This window comes from Gymnoscopelus braueri (assembly GCF_963280865.1).
Source record: "Gymnoscopelus braueri genome assembly, chromosome: 2".
Taxonomy (NCBI): domain Eukaryota; kingdom Metazoa; phylum Chordata; class Actinopteri; order Myctophiformes; family Myctophidae; genus Gymnoscopelus; species Gymnoscopelus braueri.
Window position 1 is genome coordinate 44726815 of NC_137604.1, and position 23264 is coordinate 44750078.

Here is a 23264-nt window from a genome sequence, read left to right on the forward strand (position 1 = left end):
CCACTAGGCCGAGGAGGAAATGCCACTTGAAAATGTTCAAATCAGCCTCATGGTGGCGCTATAAAAGGCCAAATTGCGTTTTGAACTGTAACTGCACCGATCTGCGTGAAACTTTGCACGCATACTCCCTAGAGGCCAAGGAGAAACATCTGCCCTGCATTTTTCACATTAGCCTTTTATAGCGCCACCAGGAGGCCGACTTATGTAAAATACATATTTTGAGATTAAGCCTTCCGATTTTATCCAAATGTCACGCAAATCGGTACACATGATCTCTATAGTCATGTGATCAAGATGGATCGGTTTGATTTTTCATATTCCATCCTGATTGGCTAACATTGAGATCTAAAGTTTGCAGGAGTGGCCCGTTTTGAACAAAATGCCGCAAATCATGAACGCAGCGTCCGATTGCGGTGGAACTTTGCACGTACATTCGCACTACTATAGCGCCACCAGGAGGCCGATTTTTCTTTTTTATATTACTCCTACAAATGTTGTCCAAACATCATGCAAATCAGTACACATTATCTCTATAGTCAAGTGATCAAGATGGTTCAGTACGATTTTTTATATTCCATCCTGACTGGCAAATTTTGAACATTGCTGGCCCACAATAACCTACCTGACCTGGCGGAGACCTGTGCTCCGAGGAGCACTTTTTCTAGTTTAATCTATATCCTGATTGAGTTCTCTATCCTGATTGGATAAAATTGGAAATGAAACTGAAACTGAAACGAAAATGCATTTTCTGTTTTATAAAGAGCTGGAGAGACAAGGAGACTCCTTTTACTGAACAAACACTCTATAGCAATGAGTACTATCAGAATATAGAGCTATTTCACACTTCTTTCAACCAAAGAAAATCACTTACCCTACCTTTAACTAAACATTGGAATATTGGATCAGAGTTTTTTGGGTTAACTACCCCTTGATGGTAGGGCATGCTTGGCTGCTTGATTTGATAGGCAAGCTGTGACAACAACCTTGGACCGTATCAGCTGTGTGAGAGAGGCTGTGTGTGCAATTATACATTACAGAGTCTGCTAATGAATGCATTTATGGTGAAATGTAATGCTGAAATGAAATGTGATGAGTAGGCTACAAGGAATGGAAATAACTTTAAGTGGACACTTTTTTATGGTCCTTAAAAGTGACAATTAAATTAAGTGACAGTAGGGATGAGCTGTAGGGGGTGCTATGGGGGGTCGGCGACCCCTTAGTTCTGGCGCTGGCTGGGGGGCTGGGAGCTCCACATGCACGCGCGAGCACGCACCGTCAGCTGCGGTCTTAACACCTTAAAGTTTAAACAATAGCCTCTCAAGGTTCGCGCCGTCAGCGGCGAGCCGTTCTCAATAGCGTCTACCTGGCTGCTTTGCATAACATTAGGCTACTCGAAAAAAGCCATGGACTTGAATTGAATGTGTTACATTCCTCTCACAATGAGAGACAACAGTCTCTGCACTGCAGAGTGTGAAGGGGATCGCTTAGAAGAGGACCCAGTTCTCTGAGACAAGACAAAGACAAGTTGTCTGATTATTTTAAGTACTTATGTGTGGGTGAGTCTATGTAAAGGGCTTTTATATAAAACTAAAGGAAAATAAAATAATTAATTAATTGAAACAAAAATAAAAACAACAAATTAACAATGCAACTAAATAATGAGATATAATTACATTAAAATCACATGTTGAATACAGTATTTCAACTAGCACTGAGCTGATTGGCTATGTGCACGTGCGTGCACGTGCACGTGACGTCAGAAAATATAGCCCCCCTAGTTCAAAAATCCACAGCTCATCACTGAGTGACACTGACTATACACCTACAGTGAAGCCTGTCCCGTTAAGCCAGTGCCAGACTATTTGTTGGAGCTGTTAACGACTCATAGGACTCTGAACTGTGACCCTGACTACATAAACATCAAAACCCCCAAAACGTATATAAAGCTGTCAAATTTAGTGAAGTGCCCTCCTCAAATGGAGTGAAGTGGAAGTATACAATGACAAGTAGAGTATTTGAGTATTTACTTTCCTTACTGAATATGAACATGTTCCAAATAATGTATAAGACCTGCTAGCTATATGCTTATATGCTAATAAAGACACCCAGCACCCCACCACCCTGCCAATTATACTATTTTTATACCATAGCCACTGGCATGGACATAAACCACATAGCCAAGCAGCACTACCAAATATCATGTGAGTGTTGGACGTATACATTTACAAGATTATTAATAGATTTGAAATGTTTTTTTTTTTATGGCTAAATGGATACTATCGCAATGTCAACAGGAATTAAAGGCCCTTGAAAGGCAACTCCTACTTTTACTTTCTGCCCAGCATGCAATGAGCACCTAATATAAGGCATGCTGAGATGGTTGACGCGTACCCATTGCAGAGGAGTTCAGAGTTCCATTTAGTGGTGAGTGAGACTTCATCTGTCCTTCATAGTCATATAAATGTTTTAGAGATGTTAGTTATTCATAGTCGTATAAATATAATGTTAGTGACTCCGTACATAGTGCCACATAGCGACAGACATGATACGACGTTATAGGCACTGAATAATGAGTGGACAGAATAATTTGTGTTTTATTGAACCAAAAAAGGGAATTTAAATGATTGATTGTGTAGTATTGTATTTATAGTGATATGGTTTAGGTCAGATTGGAATTAACTTTTGTTCATTAATTTTTATTTAGACATTTTAATCATGTTATGATTATTTAAATAATAATTTACATTGTGTGTGTTTTTACCAGATACTTTCTTAATCTTAACCAAGTAATTATTTGGAAGAGTACTTTTACATCTACTAGAGTTATTATTAGTTTAAAGTAACAATATTTTTTACTCGAGTAGAGTTTGGCTAGACTGCCCACCTCTGAATGTACCCTTAATTCATACAATGGAATTAAAGAAGAAAGAAATCTAGCATTGCTTCAGTACAAATAAAAAAAAATCATGATTACAAATTGTATTAAATCATCAACTAATGTTAATGTCCTCAAAATGATGTGTTTTTTCACTCTTAGGGGTTGCACTCAAGATTCTACTGCTACTGGTAGTGGGGAAAAGTGAGTGTTCATAATCTTTCTAATAAACCTACAATAAGCTATAACCATAAGAATAGTCCTACAATTATCTGCTCAGATCTCAAGTCAGCAAAGGCATCAACACCATCTATTTGTCTGTCTACAGAAAGCCGCCACCATGAGTACGGACGCAGAGATGGAGCAGTATGGCAAGGCCGCCATTTATCTCCGTAAGCCAGAGAGGGAGAGAATGGAGGCTCAAGCTGCACCCTTTGATGGCAAATCTGCAGCATATGTGGCCGATGTTAAGGAGCTATACCTCAAGTGTAAAATTTTAAAGAAGGACGGTGACAAAGTCACCGTGGAAACGCTCGACACAAAGGATGTATGTAGAGGGGTATCTAAAATCAAATAGTGGCTCAGTAAAAATCACATTACATTCTGAGGTTGTGCTTTCTTTTTTTTTAGGAAAGAACTGTAAAGGAGGCTGATGTCTACCCTATGAACCCTCCCAAGTATGACAAAATTGAGGACATGGCCATGATGACCCACCTCAGTGAAGCCACTGTCCTGTATAACCTCAAAGAGCGTTATGCAGCATGGATGATCTATGTAAGGTTTTCTACATACTGAGTCGATAGCGAAGAAAGAAAAATACAGTGTACAAGTTATATCATCAAGTGAAAACCATAGAAAAACGAATGCAAACAAACTCTTCTGAAGTTAACTTGCTCATTAGTTGATGCCACTTGAAACTCGTGACTGTAATCCCAGCTCTAGTGATCCGTTGTGCTAGATATGTGGCATGCTCAGTGCTATGTTGTATGATGTTATTGTTCTCTCTCTCCCCTTCAGACCTACTCTGGCTTGTTTTGTGCAACTGTGAACCCCTACAAGTGGCTCCCAGTGTACGACCAGGAGGTTGTAAATGCCTACAGAGGCAAGAAGCGTATTGAGGCTCCACCCCACATCTTCTCTGTCTCTGACAACGCCTATCAGTTCATGCTGATGGGTACGTACTACTCAGGACAATGTAAAAACAATAATATAACTATAATGGTTTTGTGGTGTATCCATGACTAAAAGTTTGCTTTACATTTTACAGATAAAGAGAACCAGTCTGTCCTGATCACGTAAGTTTCCCATCTACTAGGCTTTAAAAAAAGAACATTGTACATCAATTCACTAACTGCATTTCTCTGAATATGTGTATTTATAACCAGTGGAGAATCCGGTGCTGGAAAGACTGTGAACACCAAGCGTGTCATCCAGTACTTTGCAACAGCTAGTTCTGGTTCTGGAGAGAAATCAGCGGCCGATAGCGGTAAAATCAAGGTATATGTACAGATTTTTAACTTCAACAAATACATGTTTTTGAACATAAAGCATTTGTATGCAATATAGCAATTCAATTTAAAAGAATTCTGACCAAATTTTCTAAAACATTCTAGGGGTCACTGGAGGATCAGATTATTGCTGCCAATCCCTTGCTGGAGTCCTATGGTAATGCCAAGACTGTGAGGAATGACAACTCCTCTCGCTTTGTAAGTATAAATAATGACACTTTATGAGAAAACCTGCAATAATTCCACAGTGTAGATGTAACTAATTGTGCTATATCAAACAGGGTAAATTCATCAGAATCCATTTCGGCACAACGGGTAAACTGGCCAGTGCTGATATTGAGACATGTAAGTATGAAGTTCACAGATGATAAATTATATATGTGTTCATTTGAGGATTACATTTTGAGTTATGTACAACCCATATAGATTATTATTTTTATTATTATAATTGAAATTGTTATAATTATAATTATAATAATAATTATAAGGGTAATTATAATAATAATAATTATTATTATCATTATTATTATTATTATTATTATTATTATTATTATTATTATTATTACTATGAGTTATTCACAACCCATATAGATCTGCTGGAGAAGTCTAGAGTGACCTATCAGCTTCCTGCAGAGAGAGGTTACCACATCTTTTTCCAGATGATGACCAACCACAAACCTGAGATTATTGGTAAATGGAATTACTGATGATGCAGTGAGAACATAAATTAATGAATAAAAACACATGTTCACCATTTTTTAATCCCTTTTAAGAAATGTGTCTGATCAGCACCAACCCCTACGACTTCCCGTTGATCAGCATGGGTCAGATCACTGTGGCCAGCATTGATGACAAAGTGGAGCTGGACGCTACTGATGTCAGTGAACATTTTTGTTTCTTTCTAATACTCACTATAGTGTGAACTGCAGTCAGTTGCACTGCAACATGTATTTTATAAAGCAGTGGTTCTGAAAGTTTTCAGGCCGTGCCTCCCCAAACTAATCCTATTTGAACTGGGGACCCCCCATCCTGACAAGCACTTGGAATTGTAGCAGTTGAGGCATCACATTTAGTTTGACTCGGTTCCACAGATAAATATTGTGAAAATAGCCGATCTACATGTTTTAATTGTTTTTACCTCTTTCTTAGGTAATATTAGACAATTTGGCCAATGTTTGACAATTTGAATAGTATAGTTTGTTGATTACTTTTGATGCAGTAATGGTCTTATTTGTTTTATTTCAACTTACTTATTGTATAGGTCTTAAAAGTCCTTAAATTGTCACTTTAGAAATGTGCAGATACCATGTATATACACTTATACTGTATGTTGGTTTGTTAACTGTTGAGTTGTACACAGTTCTAAATTATGTTTGTTAATCTAATGCTTAATCTCAATCTTTTGAATACATCTCTGCTTATTGATATCAGGAGGCTATTGACATCCTGGGCTTCAACGGTGAGGAAAAACAGATGATCTACAAGTTCACCGGTGCAGTGATGCATCATGGTGTCATGAAGTTCAAACAGAAGCAGCGTGAAGAACAGGCAGAACCTGATGGCAACGAGGGTGAGCTAATCTTTATTATTATTATTGTCTCCGCCAGGCCAAAAGGCATGGCGAGAGAGTATGTCCGTCCGTCCGTGTGTGTGTGTGTGTGTCCTGTCCGTGTGTTACCAGCTAATCTCTGGCACCGTTGGCCCGGTCGCTGCGAAACTGTGCACACACACTCCCTGGATGCCAATTCAGAACCTCTGCCAATTTTTCACATGGGCCTGTTATAGCGCCACCTGGAGGCCGATTTGTGCAAAACCCATTTTTTTTACATTACTCCTACAGATTTTATCCAAACGTCATGCAAATCGGTACAGAGTATCTCTATAGTCATGTGATCAACACGGATCTGTCCGATTTCCCATATTCCATCCTCATTGGCTAAGGTTCGCTTCCAAAATTTGCAGGATTGGTCCGTTTTGAACAAAATGCCTCAAATCATGAACGCAGCATGCGATTTCCGTGAAATTTCACAAACACATTCCCACTGGGCCAAGGAAGAAATGCCACCCTTTTTCACATTGGCCTGTTTAGCGCCACCATTAGGTCTAATTTAGCAAAACAAATTTTTGGAACAAAATACCTCAAATCATGAATGCAGTGTCCGATTGCCGTGAACGACCTAAGAATAAATGGCACCCTTTTCACATTGGCCTATTATATCGCCACCAGGAGGCCACAATAACCTACCTGACCTGGCGGAGACCTGTGCTCCGAGGAGCACTTTTTCTAGTTTTTTTTATATTTTACCGTTTACGGTGGCACGGTGGCGCAGTCGGTAGCGCAGTCGGTTGCGATTTCGCCTCACAGCGAGAAGGTCCTGGGTTCGATTCCCACTTTGGGCGATGGGGGCATGTTCTCTCCTCCGCGTCATCAGTGCCCATACCCTAGCTGGGGTTGGCGAAAGGGCCTTTCTGTGTGGAGTTTGCATGTTCTCCCTGTGTCCCCTATGGTAAATAAATGTGTTCCTTCCACACGCTACACCCTTCCGGGGAAACTCCACCCACATGTCAGGTGATAAGAAGCGGCCTGCTCACTCCTCATGCATTGAAGGAAGCATGAGCTCAGTTCGGGGCTCTCCCCAAGCTGGCAGAGGGAGAGTAGCACCCAGGATTAAAGCTTAGGCAATTGGCACTGGGTAAAAGAATGGGTTACAAAAATCGTGGTATAAAAAACTTTATATATATATATATATATATATATATATATATATTATACTGTTTAGACTGATGATTATTTGGTTTACCTATGATCCTAGATTACTATCTCTATGCATTTGATGTATTAATTCGTGTTTACCTTGCTTACTGTATATCACACTCTGGATTAAGAGCGTCTGCTAAATGCCTAAATTGTAAATTGCAAATTGTATGAACATTTCAGAGGCTGACAAGATTTGCTACCTGTTGGGTATAAACTCAGCAGAGATGCTTAAGGCGTATTGCTACCCCAGAGTGAAAGTTGGAAACGAGTATGTCACTAAGGGACAGACTGTGCCACAGGTGAGTAAATTACATTATTTCCATGTTCTGATTTCATACACACTTGATATTCTCAACACAGCATACCATTAGAACTCTAATATCTTTTTGAGTTGTGTCCAGACTGTCTTAAATCATCTTCTGTAAAAACACCCGGGACAGACTCTTCTCCCTTCTGGCTCCCAAACTGTGGAACAAACTCCCCATTGCAGACCCACTCCCAATCTTCCGCCGTAATCTGAAGACTCACCTCTTCAGACTCCATAGCCCGTAGCACTTGCCGTAGAACTTGCCCTAACCTTGATGACCTTGCAGGCTTATGCAAAGGCTAAATGTAATTTCGATGGCATGTTATGTAGACAGATGCCAGGTTAATCTGTAGACCTGGCATCCAAGTGTATAGTTTCAATGTGCAGATTATAGATTGTTTTAGATTATAATGTTTAGACTGATGATAGGTTCTTGGTTTACCTATGATCCTAGATTACTAATGCAATGCATTTGATGCATTACCTCGTGTTTTCTTTGCTTACTGTAAATCACTCTGGATTAAGAGCGTCTGCTAAATGCCTAAATTGTAAATTGTGTAATTCACACCCCTACTAATAACGTTCCTATTTCCATAGGTAATGAACTCAGTTGGTGCCTTGGCCAAGTCCCTCTATGAGAAGGAGTTCTTCTGGATGGTCATTAGGATCAATGAGATGCTGGACACCAAGCAGCAGAGAAACTACTACATTGGTGTACTGGACATCGCTGGTTTTGAAATCTTTGATGTAAGCATGGACTTGTTTTAAGTGGGAGACTTATTTTTTTGGTCACAATTACAAGAAATTGGGCTAATGATATTTCCACTCACAGTTCAACACCCTGGAGCAGCTGTGCATCAACTTCACCAATGAGAAACTGCAACAGTTTTTCAACCACACCATGTTTGTTCTGGAGCAAGAAGAGTACAAGAAGGAAGGAATTCCCTGGGATCTCATTGACTTCGGCATGGACTTGGCTGTCTGCATTGAGCTAATTGAGAAGGTATTATTATATTTTATTACACGGCTTGGTTGGATGCTTAATTCTGATTGGTCAATCACTGAATTCAGCTGTGTGTTATTTCTGGATAATGACCGATGAGCTCAATAACAGACCGCTGTCTAATCAAAGGCTCAGAGCACCTGCGCTAGTTGATTTTGTGCACCTGCGCTTGTTGATTTTATGTAAACAAACACACAATGTCATTTACAGCTAAACATTGATCTCAAGTGAAGAAGCGAAGAAGCGAGAAATAGAAATGCAGTAACCGAAAATTGATTCTATTTGATCAACACTTCCTTGTTTTCCGAGGTGACCGTGTCCGCACGGCGTAACACTTATGGAACACTTTCATTACCGTAAGCAAGGACATACTTTGTTTTCTTGTAACTTTTGGGTACATTTATTAATGTATTTATTAAAGGAATTTCCCCACGGTTTTCTCACCTTTTCTATGATGTTATGATATCCTAGGATGAGTGGTACAGTAGACATTTCATAACTCCGTCCCGGGTCCGTCACAGCTAAAAACGCGCGCCTATGGGCCTTGCGCTAAATCGCATATTTGAATAGCTTTTTTTTTTTGTTTTTATTTGGTGAGATCAGACGTTCATAGTGACAGAATACTATCCAACGTGACTGTCTTGAATGCGCCCCACCGAAATTCTCGCTAGACGTGAGAAATCTCGTTTCACTTTAAGTAGCCATTTAATTAGTGGGATAATTTATGTTGTCTAGAGGACGGGCGGGTGGACGGACGTCACAAATGTAACATGCGGAACAGCGAGGCGCACCATTGCCCCGATCCGCACCAAACTTGGCACCAACACTGGTCAGGGGTCTGCCATCAGAATAGACACAACAGGGACCACATGTGGCACCCAGTGGGTGCCACAGGCGCACCCTTAGCCTGTGTTCCTATTGGCTGTACTTTAAACAGCCATAACTCCACTTCCCAGCTTGCTAAACGCCCCAAACTTGGTAGGTGCTCTGAGACGGTCCAATAAAGACAGGCTGTAATTACTTAATCCCTGCCCCCTCAGTGTTCCTATTGGCTGGGCTTTAACACCCATAACTCCAGTTCCCAGCATGCTTAACACCCCAAACTTGGTAGGTGCTCTTAGGCGGCCAATTTGGACAGGCTGTAATTGCTTAAGCCCTACCCCCTCTGTGTTCCTATTGGCTGGGCTTTAAACAGCCATAACTCCAGTTCCCAGCATTCTTAACGCCCCAAACTTGGTAGGTGCTCTTAGGCGGCCAATATGGACAGGCTGTAATTGCTTAAGCCCTACCCCCTCTGTGTTCCTATTGGCTGGGCTTTAAACAAGAATTATTATTATACTATTATATATTATCATGGACTTGACTGTCTACATTGAGCTGATTGAGAAGGTATACAATCATTATTATACTATCATATATTATCATGGACTTGGCTGTCTGCATTGAGCTGATTGAGAAGGTATACAATTAGTATTATACTATTATATATTATCATGGACTTGGCCGTCTGCATTGAGCTGATTGAGAAGTTATACAATTATTATTATATTATTATGTATTATCATGGACTTGGCTGTCTGCATTAAGCTTATTGAGAAGGTATACAATTATGTTGTGCTTTAATGGACATGATGTTAATATAGTTTTTGTCATTGGCACTTCGTTTGTGGTGATTTGTCTCTTTTGTCTCCTTTACAAAGCCCTTGGGCATCTTCTCCATCCTTGAAGAGCAGTGCATGTTCCCAAAGTCTTCAGACAAAACCTTCGCCGAAAAGTTGCTTGACCAGCATCTTGGGAAGAACAAGGCCTTTGAGAAGCCCAAGCCGGCCAAAGGCAAGGGTGAGGCCCACTTCTCCCTGGTCCACTACGCTGGAACTGTGGACTACAGCATCACAGGCTGGCTTGAGAAGAACAAGGACCCCCTGAACGACTCTGTCATTCAGCTGTTCCAGAAGTCTACAGTTAAACTGCTGGCTGTGTTCTATCCTCCTCCTGAGCCTGAAGGTATGTTTATTAATATAATAATATGATATAATGTGTTCTATCTTCCTCCTGAGTCTGAAGGTATGTTTATTAATAGAATAATATAATATAATGTGTTCTATCCTCCTCCTAAGCCTGAAGGTATGTTTATTAATATAATAACATAATATAATGTATTCTATCCCCCACCTGAGCCTAATACTATAAACACTCAGAATTTGACAAGAAGGGAGGAATTTTCATTCTGTATATCAAAAAATATTATGTCTGTTGACTTTAACAAATGAAGAAAAGGAGGGATGCGGGAGAAACTGTCCACTCATGATTCTAACCAATATAAACAGATAACACAAAGGCGGGCGGCAAGAAGAAGAAGGGTGGTTCCATGCAGACTGTGTCTAGTGCTTTCAGGGTAAGAATATTTATTCATTATTATCAACATTATATTCCTGTAAAAAATAGGCATGTCTTTTCATGTTGGAATTAAACAATTTCTGTATCACATGATGTGAGCTTGTAGAGCAGCTATCTTTGAATGGCTGCAGTTTAAAACAGGGCTTAAGTGGTTAATGTATGTTTTAGAAAAATCTAAATCTGTAAAGTAACTAGAATCTAAAGAGTTCCAATAATTCTAGTGGGGGGAAAAGTACAATATTGTCTTACTTTTTACTAATAATAATTGTCTCAATAGGCGAACTTGGGGATGCTGATGACCAATCTGAGGAGCACTCATCCTCACTTTGTGCGTTGCCTGATTCCCAACGAGTCCAAGACTCCAGGTAAACACTGAAAATAGATATTTAAACAAATGATTGTGAGGTAGCCATTGAATGCAACTTTGGCCAGTGTGTAACTATTTTGTCCTAATAATAATGAAGCAACATCTTTACAGGCCTGATGGAGAACTTCCTGGTCATCCACCAGCTGAGGTGTAACGGTGTGCTGGAGGGCATCAGGATTTGTACAAAGGGCTTCCCAAGCAGAATCCCCTATGCTGACTTCAAGCAGAGGTATTCATTCCTTTTTCCAGCAACTTTTAGTTCCACACCTATTAACGCAAAATGACCCACTTTTACAAAACAGGTACAAAGTACTGAATGTCAGCGCAAAATGACCATGAACTTTAAAAAAACAGGTACAAAGTACTGAATGCCAGCGCATGTCCCGATGGCGCGTTCATGGACAACAAGAAAGCCTCTGAGAAGCTTCTTGGGTCCATTGCCGTACCTCATGATGAGTACAAGTTTGGACACACCAAGGTAAACACACTCCCAATCTGGTTTAACATTATCCAGAGAGGATTAAAAGTAGATTTTACGGTTGTTTAGTTGCTCAATGCTCAGTGTTTGTAACATTGTATTCAGGTGTTCTTCAAAGCTGGTCTGCTGGGTGTCCTTGAGGAGATGCGAGATGAAAAGCTGTTTGCTCTGGTCACCATGACTCAGGCTCTCGGACGAGCTTACGTCATGAGGAAGGAGTTTGTCAAGATGATGGTTAGGAGGTAATATGAAAACATCAATTCAATATTAAGTACAATTTGTAAGTAAACGTTATCATTGCTGTTCAATAAAACAAAAGTAAAATGTCAAATCATTATAATACAAATAGCAAAAATTGCAGAGGAAGCTTTTGATGACGGTGGTAAGGAAAAACACTCCCCCGCAGATACGGGCTCTAGGACGGGTGGCCATCTGCATTTACCTTCCCGGGGGTTAACAACAATAATACCATCAGCAATAATAACGACAACAACAGAAACAACTATTACACAATAATAACAGCTTTAATAACAGGCTGCAGTCGTATTACATGGAAACCCTCGATCTTCAGCTAAATCATGATCCATTGAAATCACTTTCCACAGAGAGGCCATTTACACCATCCAGTTCAACGTGCGCTCATTCTGCAATGTGAAAAACTGGCCATGGATGGGGCTGTACTTCAAGATCAAGCCTCTACTGCAGAGCGCCGAGACTGAGAAGGAGCTGCAGAACATGAAGGAGAACTATGAGAAGATGAAGACTGACCTGGCTGCTGCCCTGGCCACGAAGAAGACACTGGAAGAGAAACTGGTGGCTGTGGTGCAGGAGAAGAATAACCTTGCACAGGCAGCGTCATCAGTAAGTAGCTACACTTGTACAGGAAATGTTGATAATATTTCATATTGTTTATCATCCTATCTTAAATATTTTTTCGAATGTAGAATGCAGATGTAGACCATGGCAGAGAATGTCTGGTGGTCGAACGGCTGTTGGCATCATTGTATAGCTACATGGCTAGTTTGGCTACCAGCACAAAGGCCTGACCCAATTTGTGGGGGAGGTTGAATCTGTATATATGCCACTGCTCCTCACCCACGTAATACTATAGTATATTGTTTTGGAGGAGGTTGATAGCCTCCAGCTTCTTCCTTGTCCTCACCTCCGCTACCGCCTCCGTACCGTCCAGGCTCTGACAATGATAGAGCCTGCCTTTTTCACCAGCTTGTTCAGTCAGTTAATGTCCCCTGTGTTAATGTACCCCCCCCCCCCCAGGAAGCAGCTGCAAAACAAATCTCATATGTCTCACCCAGAACAAATGCTGCAACAAGTTCCCTCACTTATCTTTTTCATTGACAACCAGGGAGATGAAGCATTGAATGATGCTGAGGAGAGATGTGAGGGTCTTATTAAAAGTAAGATCCAGTTGGAGGCAAAGGTCAAAGAAACGACTGAGAGACTGGAGGACGAGGAGGAGATCAATGCTGAACTGACTGCCAAGAAGAGGAAGCTGGAAGATGAATGCTCTGAGCTCAAGAAGGACATTGATGACCTGGAGCTCACCTTGGCCAAAGTGGAGAAGGAGAAACACGCCACTGAAAACAAGGTTCAACATTATACACTCTAGCCGTCTTATCAAGTTATAGAACAATAATAATCCATTCATGATTACACTCAAGCCGTCTTATCAAGTTACAGAACAATAATGATCCATTCATTCATGTTATTCAGGTGAAGAACCTGACTGAGGAGATGGCCTCTCAGGATGAAGGTCTTGCTAAGCTGACCAAGGAAAAGAAGGCCCTCCAAGAGGCACATCAGCAGACTCTTGATGACCTGCAGGCAGAGGAAGACAAAGTCAACACTCTGACCAAGGCCAAGACCAAGCTGGAGCAGCAAGTTGACGATGTGAGTTCATAAAGTCAATTGGCTGTTTTCAACGTATACGGTATGTTTATTGTGGTACTGAATTATAAGACAAATATATTGTTGTGCAGTTGGAGGGTTCTCTGGAGCAAGAGAAGAAGCTCCGCATGGACCTTGAGAGAGCCAAGAGAAAGCTTGAGGGTGATCTGAAACTGGCCCAGGAATCCATCATGGATCTGGAGAATGACAAGCAGCAGTCTGATGAGAAGATAAAGAAGTAATGTGGACCACAATATGAATAATTGATATGAATAATAAATAATATGAATACAAATAAGAATATGAAATGCCATGGATAAAAACTACCACTAAAATATGATGTACTGTATTCCACAGGAAGGACTTTGAAGTAAGCCAGCTTCTGAGTAAAATTGAGGATGAGCAATCTTTGGGGGCCCAGCTGCAGAAGAAGATCAAAGAACTCCAGGTATTTATTTTATTCATCTTCTTTAAAATCATTGATAATAAGTATGTGAAAATTTGGATTTTAATATGTTCATTAATTTGAAAGGCTCGTATTGAAGAACTGGAGGAGGAGATCGAGGCAGAGCGTGCCGCTCGTGCCAAGGTTGAGAAGCAGAGAGCTGACCTCTCCAGGGAACTTGAAGAGATCAGCGAGAGGCTGGAGGAGGCCGGTGGAGCCACCGCTAGTCAGATCGAGATGAATAAGAAGCGTGAGGCTGAGTTCCAGAAGCTGCGTCGTGACCTCGAAGAGTCCACCCTGCAGCATGAAGCCACTGCTTCTGGTCTCCGTAAGAAACAGGCGGACAGCGTTGCAGAGCTGGGCGAGCAGATCGACAACCTCCAGCGTGTCAAGCAGAAACTGGAGAAGGAGAAGAGTGAATACAAGATGGAGATCGATGACCTGTCCAGCAACATGGAAGCTGTTGCTAAGGCAAAGGTAAAATAGAATGCTTGTGCGTAATTCTTGACAAATATAAGAATGACTAAAACGAGGTAATACATTGTAGGTTACTTCAGTGATTGAATATGTCCAATGTTAATCAACAGGGAAATCTTGAGAAGATGTGCCGAACCCTTGAGGACCAACTCAGTGAAATCAAGGCCAAGAGTGATGAGAATGTTCGCCAGTTAAATGATATTGGAGCTCAGAGAGCAAGACTGTTGACGGAAAATGGTAAATGTTCATTGTAAAGTTTACTAGCCTAGCCTGGTAAACCCCTCCCTCCGGATATCTCATTTCCATTTGATATCAGGAGTGAGTCTGGCATGGGGGCCTGTTTGGCTTTTTGTCTGTGGGCTGGATTTGGGCGGGAGTAATACAGTTGACTGACAACCATTTCAGCCAATCAGCAGTTTGTTCCCCTTCAGCCAATCAGCAGTTCGTTTCCCCGACCACCAGACAGGGGGACTTTTGAAAAGGCCATGCCGAAAATAGGTTGCTTTATTCGGATACATACGTGTCACTGCCCGCCCCTGCCGGTTCTCTGATTTTTTTTTAAAAAATAGGCTCTGTCATAATTAATTGACCACATATATGAAGTTAAACAACTAAATTCTATCCGAATGATATCTTAAAAGTAAATTCCGTGCCTCAAAAACAACGTTTCGGAATTTTAAAACCGAAATCAAAACAGCGGACAGAATTTCAATGGCCGCCCGTTCAATTTTTGTCGGTTGTACTCGGTTCCATTCGGGTTCACCCGGGTTCCACCTGATTGGCCAACCTCCGCTGTCAATCACAGAACAATGAGCGAGAACGCTGATAGACGAGTCCATTTTATGGACGAGCAAGAAACGCCCTAGCCTGAGGCTACGAGCTCAATCCATGGTCTTGAAGGGCGGACCCAAACACAGCCGCCCGGATTTGTGCGTGGCTTCCTATTGCTTCACCAATCTATGTCCCCGCCTCCCCTCCCCTCCCCCCCTCGGCCTGTGCACGGAGCATGCTGACGTCACCAAATTTAGAGCGACGCCCCTCTGCACTCTGATTGGTTAGGAGATAACAAGGTCCAAGACCATCGTTCCTGCATGGCTCCCCCAGGCTTTTTTTCTTTTGTAACAAAAAAAAAAGCCTGGGTTTCCGAGGCTAGAAACGCCCAGACAGGCGCTCAGGCCAGACTCCTTCCTGAAATGAAATGCAAAGGAGATTTCCGGAAGGGGGGGGGTTACCAGGCTACTACTAGCCTAAATGGTTTGTCAATGGTACTTGAGCAAATTCCATAATAAGAGATAATGCTTTGATCAGCAGTCATCCCAGGAATTTAAGGTATATGTATTCAACAAAGATTATTTAAATGTTTGAAACTAATATTCAAATTTCTAACTAGGTGAGTTTGCTCGTCAACTTGAGGAGAAAGAAGGTCTCGTCTCTCAGCTCACCAGAGGCAAGCAGGCCTTCACCCAACAGATTGAGGAGTTGAAGAGACACGTTGAAGAGGAGGTTAAGGTAAGGAACAGCTTTCTTTTTTTAAATAGGCTTATAGTTGTCTTTTTGTAATTGTATCCAGCTGACATTATTTTGGCATTTTTCTTTTGACAGGCAAAGAATGCCCTTGCCCATGCTGTGCAATCAGCTCGCCATGACTGTGACCTTCTGAGGGAGCAATTTGAGGAGGAGCAGGAGGCCAAGGCCGAGCTGCAGCGTGGAATGTGCAAGGCCAACGCTGAGGTGTGTCAGTGGAGGAGCAAGTATGAGACTGATGCTGTCCAACGCACTGAGGAGCTGGAGGAAGCTAAGTAAGTGATCAGTGTTTTTACAACATCAGGTACCACTCACTATACGAAATATTGCTCACAATAATTTGAATCCATTCAAAACTGATCAACAGGAAGAAGCTCGCCCAGCGTCTTCAGGAAGCTGAGGAGCAAATCGAGGCTGTGAATTCCAAGTGCGCCTCTCTGGAGAAAACCAAACAGAGACTCCAGGGTGAAGTGGAAGACCTCATGATTGATGTGGAGAGGGCCAATGGTTTGGCTGCCAACCTTGACAAGAAACAGAGGAACTTTGATAAGGTGCTTTGACATACATTATTTTACAACAAAATCATTCTTGCCTCCTTAAACTGGGGTACATGACACATTTTGTTACAAATGCTGTATAGGTCTTGGCAGATTGGAAGCAGAAATATGAAGAGGGCCAGGCCGAGCTGGAGGGAGCTCAGAAAGAGGCTCGTTCTCTCAGCACTGAGATGTTTAAAATGAAGAATTCCTATGAGGAGTCTCTGGACCACCTGGAGACCATGAAGCGTGAAAACAAGAACCTGCAACGTGAGTTTTATCTTTTAATAACAGTAAAAAAAAGAAAACTTTCAAATGTAAATACAAATACAAAATAGTTGCTGATTGGAAAGTTCCTCATTCATTATTTTCAATCAACTGCAGAGGAGATCTCAGACCTGACTGAGCAGATTGGTGAGACTGGAAAGAGCATCCATGAGCTGGAGAAATCCAAGAAACAGACGGAGACAGAGAAGTCAGAGATCCAGACAGCCCTGGAGGAAGCTGAGGTAAATCTTTTAGGTTCTACATGTCTATATTTTAGATTTCTTTCAACACGTTTTATATTCAAACAGTGTAGCAGTATGATCGATGGTACATTAAAAGGTCCTACAACCTTTTGATCCTGTATTTCATTTTAGGGTACTCTGGAGCACGAGGAGTCCAAGATTCTTCGTGTCCAGCTGGAACTCAACCAGATCAAGGGTGAGGTCGACAGAAAGCTGGCAGAGAAGGATGAAGAGATGGAGGGGATCAAGAGGAACAGCCAGAGGGTGATTGACTCCATGCAGAGCACTCTGGACTCTGAGGTCAGGAGCAGAAACGATGCCCTGAGAATCAAGAAGAAGATGGAGGGAGACCTGAACGAGATGGAGGTTCAGCTGAGTCACTCCAACCGCCAGGCTGCTGAGGCCCAGAAGCAGCTGAGGAACGTCCAGGGAACGCTTAAGGTGCAAAACATAGTAGTTAGACACATATTCAAATAATGGAACTGCACTGCACAAGTCACATTCTGATGTTTCTCTTAACGTGATCACCTCAAATGTGATTTATTTTAGGATGCCCAACTGCACCTTGACGATGCTGTCAGAGGCCAAGAAGATGTGAAGGAGCAAGCTGCCATGGTGGAGCGTAGGAATGGCCTCATGGTTTCTGAGATTGATGAGCTGAGAGTGGCTCTGGAACAGACAGAGAGAGGCCGCAAAGTGGCTGAACAAGAACTAGTGGATGCTAGTGAACGTGCTGGCCTGTTGCACTCCCAGGTAAGTCAATGGAAAAACTCTCAATATATTTAACATACAAGTCATGCATACTTGCATTGCTAAACTGAATCTTTATTTTAGAACACAAGCCTTCTGGGCACCAAGAAGAAACTTGAAGCTGACCTGATCCAGGTCCAAGGCGAAGTGGATGACAGTGTTTCAGAAGCAAGGAATGCTGAGGAGAAGGCCAAGAAAGCCATCACTGATGTAAGTTAGGCTGACCGCCCCTTATCCAATATACCAGGACAATTAGACAACCTTATGGCATGCTTAATGTAAACATACAATACAATACATTTCGCTCATGGCATGCAGATGTTGAACACCTTTGCAATAGGCTACAACAAAGGATGTATTTTAGAATTAAATACTAAACTTATCTTATTCAAACAGCCATGATGAAGGGAAAAAAGGAACATCACTATTTTCAGTCTTTATATCAGAAATATGTGCTCAGGGAGACAAAGTACATTCTGAACCCAGCATTCCGAGGTGCTGGCTTCAGGTAGATGGTTCAGAATGCTACAGTGCAGACTGAACTGGTACAAGAATCTATTCATTCCATCCTCCATAAAGATATTTACTTAGTTTGTTTCCTTCTGGTCTTATGACACTAGTATCTGTTTATTACCTGTTTATTATAATGTTAATGAGAGATTTTAATCTATATACCATGTTTGTATATTGTGATTTTCTTGGCAAGTATGTTGTGTGATGCAGCATAATGTTTTCCTTGCGGGTGAATGAAGTATATTTCATCTTATATTATACAAAAATTACTTTCCAGGCTGCTATGATGGCCGAGGAGCTTAAAAAGGAGCAGGACACTAGTTCTCACTTGGAGAGGATGAAGAAGAACCTGGAGGTCACAGTCAAGGACCTGCAGCACCGCCTGGACGAGGCTGAGAACCTGGCTATGAAGGGAGGCAAGAAGCAGCTCCAGAAACTGGAGTCTAGGGTAAGATACGTAGTTCACTTCAACACGGCTTATAGTCAATGAAATAAGAAGACATTATTTCACAGTGCATAATTCAATTGTGAAGGTGCGGGAACTGGAGGGAGAGGTTGAATCTGCACAGAGAGGAGGTGCAGACGCTATTAAAGGTGTCCGCAAGTACGAGAGGAGAGTGAAGGAGCTGACATACCAGGTACTGTATATCATGTTCACTTAAATAACCATCATGCCACTGGCTAAATTAATATATTGCATGAACGTAACTAATGTTATATATTCACTCTCACTTCAGACTGAAGAGGACAAGAAGAATGTTGGCAGGCTTCAGGATCTGGTAGACAAACTGCAGATGAAGGTGAAGGGCTACAAGAGGCAGGCTGAGGAAGCGGTAAGACAAATATACATCTTTAGTTGTGGTCGCCATGTGCATAGTGTTGTTGTCATAGTTTAACTAATGGAGCCTCGATCTCCAGGCTTTTATTTTCCTTCGCGTTTTGCTCAAAAATAAGAGCCTGGACCCGCCTGTTGACGTTCCTGGAATAGGAAGTGGTTGATTTCCCCAACCAACCAGAGTGCAGTGGGCGTCGCTCCAAATGTTGTGGCGTCAGGGCTCTCAATGCTGCACATTGGGGGGGAGGAGGGGCGCGTCGGCGGGAGCACAGATCGGTGAACTAATGGGATCCGGCGGCTTCTCTCGCCGGAGATTTTGACGCGCTAGGGCAGCCTACTTATGGAATAACTAAAAAGGAATAATCGGAATCAGTTATGTAATGTCAATACGACCAACAGCAGAGCATTTTTCAGAGTCCATCTTGCTACTTTCCACAAGCGGCACATGGAATCTCTAGCTTGCCATGTTTCTGCAGTATGGCATGCACACAGCGGAACTGCACGGCACTGCACACATGGGCGTTGTGGAAGCTCTGACCTGTTACTGTAACATGAATGTTGAAAGGAAAGGCATGCTGCTCCACAATGCCACATACTGCAGACGCATGCAGGCAGTGTGTTTCAGGCATAATGGTAAAAGTACATTTACAAAATGGACTAGAGACATTTGTTTCCTATAAGCTGCAATTTATGGCTCGGGGTGCCAAACAAGAACAAGAAAACAGCCATGATTGTGCCGTTCCAATGAGAACCTGTCTGGGCTTGTCGTGTAATTGAGGCATTAAACTGCGGTTACCAGGCTGGCAGTTGTAATAAAGTAGAGGAAGAGAAGAGACGTCAGGTTTCCAGGTTCTATCATTCATTTATTCAGCATCAAGTACAACAGCATAGCAGGAGAACCAGGAGCCCTTTCCTCCACGCAGCCCTTCGGCCGGTGTAGTGTGACCATTCTGAGTTAGATTTCATTCCCCTTTTATAACACAATAGCTTCACATTTGAATACAGACGGTTTGTCAGGGTGCGAGTTCAGAGGACCCAAATGCAGTACGACACGAGGCAGGAATCAAAGTTGAGGAGGTTTATTAACCAAACTTAAACTTCCCATAGAATGGGGCAGACAAAACAAGGACTCAATATACAGATGGCATTCAGCCTACAGCACAGAACACACTAACACTAAATGACGACCTGACAGAGAACTGAACAAACAGGGGAATATATATAGACACAGGGTTAACTGGACACAGGTGAAACACAAGACAAATCAGCACAGGGATTGGCTGGGGCACAACAGGACACAGGTGGAGAACAAAGCTAATCAAGGGTAAGAGAGACAAGACAGGAAACAGTAAACAAGGCAGACAGGAAACAATACTACAAAGTAAGGTGCAGAACAGCACAGCAAAAGGCAGCAACAGAATGACAGATACGATTATACAAATGGAACACGCAGTATGCAGAACATACAAAATGCACTTCCGGCCTAAACTGTCCATGACCATATAAGGGCATCTTCAAAGTATAAATAATAAGTCGGCCTAACCGGCCCAAAGTGTCCATGACCATATAAGGGCATTCAAGGTCTAAATTATAAAGTCAAAGTCCACGGCCCGAGGAGCGGAGCGTGACACGGTTCATGTGGGGTGGGGGTCAGTGATAGCCTCCACCTGTTGACCAAGCTCTTTGATCAGTGCCTCCATCTGATTAGCAGCTGAATGCCAAGAACCCAGACCTGGTGTCTCCAGGTTAAACAAAAGGCAATGTAAATTGTACTTCACAGCTATGCAGAGTGTCCCTGATTACCTAGGCAAACGCCAGGCTGAGTCTGAGTCAACAACACATTCTTATTCTGACTTTAGTACAATAACTCCTATCTGATTTTACTTGCACACTGTCATAAGCAATAAGCAATAAGCAATAAGGGCCAATATACCATAGGCTCACTCAAACATGCTGCATGGGCCACTGTATTAGCCACAACCACACATTACAATTGCCTGAAATTGTCTTGTTTCGACTATATCATTGTAAGATTCTCTTTTCAAATATTGAGGCTTTGAACCATCTCTATCATATTGTAGGAGGAGGCGGCCAACGTTCACCTGTCCAAGTGCAGAAAGGTTCAGAATGAGCTGGAGGAGGCTGAAGAGCGTGCTGACATCGCTGAAGGCCAGGTCAACAAGATGAGAGCTAAAAGTCGTGACTCCAAGGTAATACATGTTCAAGGTTGACTGACTATCTTTAAATAAGATTCAACTGAAAATGTATGTTGAATATCTACAATTATATTCTTTACTGTTGTTACAGGGAAAAGAAGCTGCTGAATAAGTTCTCCAATTCAAGTCACCTTACAAAGTCATAAAATATGACCCATTGTATTATAATGTAATACACCGTACAAAGTCATAAAATATGACCCATTGTATTATAATGTAATAAAGGTGCATGGTAACAAATTTATTTTTGTTGTTTCTTGTATTCATTACTTTGTCTTGTCAATACTTTTTGTTGTGTCCACTATACCATTTTATAAACACAAACAAAAAGAAGATCAAGATTTTTGAGCAGGATCTCCTCGTTGGTCAGTAGGAATACACTGAGGGCACTAGCTGGAGCACTCATCCAATGTCATTTTGACTATAAGCATGTACGTCATGGTAGTGTAATCCCCACCTGTACCCCGCTCCTGTGTATACGGTGGACACTTCGCTCTAGGTCCGTGAAGAGTTGTTTTCGATGTACAATGACCACACAACACATCAGACGACACAATATGCTTTGGTTGGGTAACCACTTGGCACCCTTTTAGTGTTTTTAGCAATTGCAGTAGTGCACATGAAATTACAATATTAAACAATGGTACATTAGCCGGCATAAATGAACAATATTTGTTTTCTCCCGCCGTAGAGATGGTGACATTACATTAAGACAGGGGTTCTCAAACTGTTTAATACCACAACCCATATTTTGAGGGATTTATTTTGGCGACCCCATCACCTCCCCCCCATTATTAATAATGATAATAATTATTATTATCATTATTGTTATTACTACAATTATTTGAAAACTCTAGTTACTAGTTACTTTGTAGATTTAGATTATTATAACAAAACTTACCACTTCACCCCTATATACATTTTGTCCATTCGAAAATAGGCGATCTACAAGCTCACAGATCTTGTAGATCTGCTATTTTCAAAAGGTGTCATACATTTGAAAACTTGTGAAATGGGACATTCTGCATAATGAGTATAGCCTACTTTCTAGTTTTTGTACTTTTACTTAAGTACATTTTCATTCCGGACTTTTACTTGTAACAGAGTATTTCTAGATTTTCTACATTGCAGTTGATACTTTTACTTGAGTAAAAAATGTGAACGCTTTTTCCACTGACTGTATGTCCATGTCCAACCACAAGTTTATTGCCAGGGACCACCATATAATATTTGTGGTGTTAAAATGTTTGCAAAAACATTCCAAGTTTTTCACATTTTGTCAAAAGTTTTTGAAAATAGCAGATCTACAAGCTCAAAACGCATCATGATGCGACACGTTGTGAGCTTTTAGATCGGATATTTTCATAATAGCTGATGTAGGCTATATAGGGTTAAAGTGGTTGAACTGCTGGGGGCCCCCTGGAACACTCCCAAGGACCCCTGACAGTGATGCACTGGACGTACGCACAAATGTCCCTTATGTTGTAGTAGTAGGAGGTCACTCACTGTATCTATCTACGTTATCGTTTAATGTTCTCTCATGTAACACACACACTCACATTGGATAATATGTTATCCAATTCATTCTTGTTTTTCCTTTGCTGGTATAACGCACTGACTTTTGTCTTATATTGTGCTTTTTTTTCTTTTTCTAAGAACCTTAACTAACATCCATAAATATATCATGCACAGCATTGCTACTATGCTCACACACCTTTTATATCTTATCTCAGGTACTAGTGTAAATATGTAGATCTCTTTTTTTTTAAATCTCCTTTTCCACTTGCCCCCCTCCCCTCTTCTTCCCCACCTTCTTCTTTCTATGGAAATAACGTTACGATGGGAATTTCACCCACTTTTT

The 23264-nt window shown here is 41.6% G+C and overlaps 1 protein-coding gene across 1 annotated transcript; it reads left to right on the top strand.

Moving 5' to 3' along the window:
• Positions 1-2370: 2370 nt before the first annotated feature.
• On the top strand, positions 2371-21647 carry LOC308104070 (myosin heavy chain, fast skeletal muscle-like). The gene is made up of 41 exons (XM_080454346.1): positions 2371-2424; positions 3038-3079; positions 3204-3422; positions 3506-3649; positions 3893-4049; positions 4143-4170; positions 4261-4372; positions 4489-4581; positions 4665-4728; positions 4975-5073; positions 5157-5260; positions 5815-5953; positions 7322-7440; positions 8046-8195; positions 8281-8451; positions 10152-10455; positions 10779-10846; positions 11126-11213; positions 11327-11444; positions 11570-11693; positions 11799-11935; positions 12299-12554; positions 13057-13299; positions 13425-13601; positions 13691-13836; positions 13956-14046; positions 14131-14520; positions 14631-14757; positions 15911-16029; positions 16123-16319; positions 16412-16595; positions 16685-16850; positions 16965-17089; positions 17222-17530; positions 17639-17842; positions 17924-18049; positions 18630-18800; positions 18886-18990; positions 19090-19185; positions 21269-21397; positions 21495-21647. The coding sequence occupies exons 3-41, from the start codon at positions 3216-3218 to the stop codon at positions 21513-21515; spliced, it is 5808 nt and encodes a 1935-aa protein (XP_080310472.1). The 5' UTR covers positions 2371-2424; positions 3038-3079; positions 3204-3215; the 3' UTR covers positions 21516-21647.
• Positions 21648-23264: the final 1617 nt, after the last annotated feature.

Coding starts and splice junctions, on each gene's coding strand:
- LOC308104070 (XM_080454346.1), top strand. CDS start 3,216: ATGAGTACGGACGCAGAGATGGAGCAGTATGGCAAGGCCGCCATTTAT. Junction 13,602..13,690: donor TGGAGCAGCAAGTTGACGAT/GTGAGTTCATAA, acceptor ATTGTTGTGCAG/TTGGAGGGTTCTCTGGAGCA. Junction 14,521..14,630: donor AAGCTGTTGCTAAGGCAAAG/GTAAAATAGAAT, acceptor GTTAATCAACAG/GGAAATCTTGAGAAGATGTG.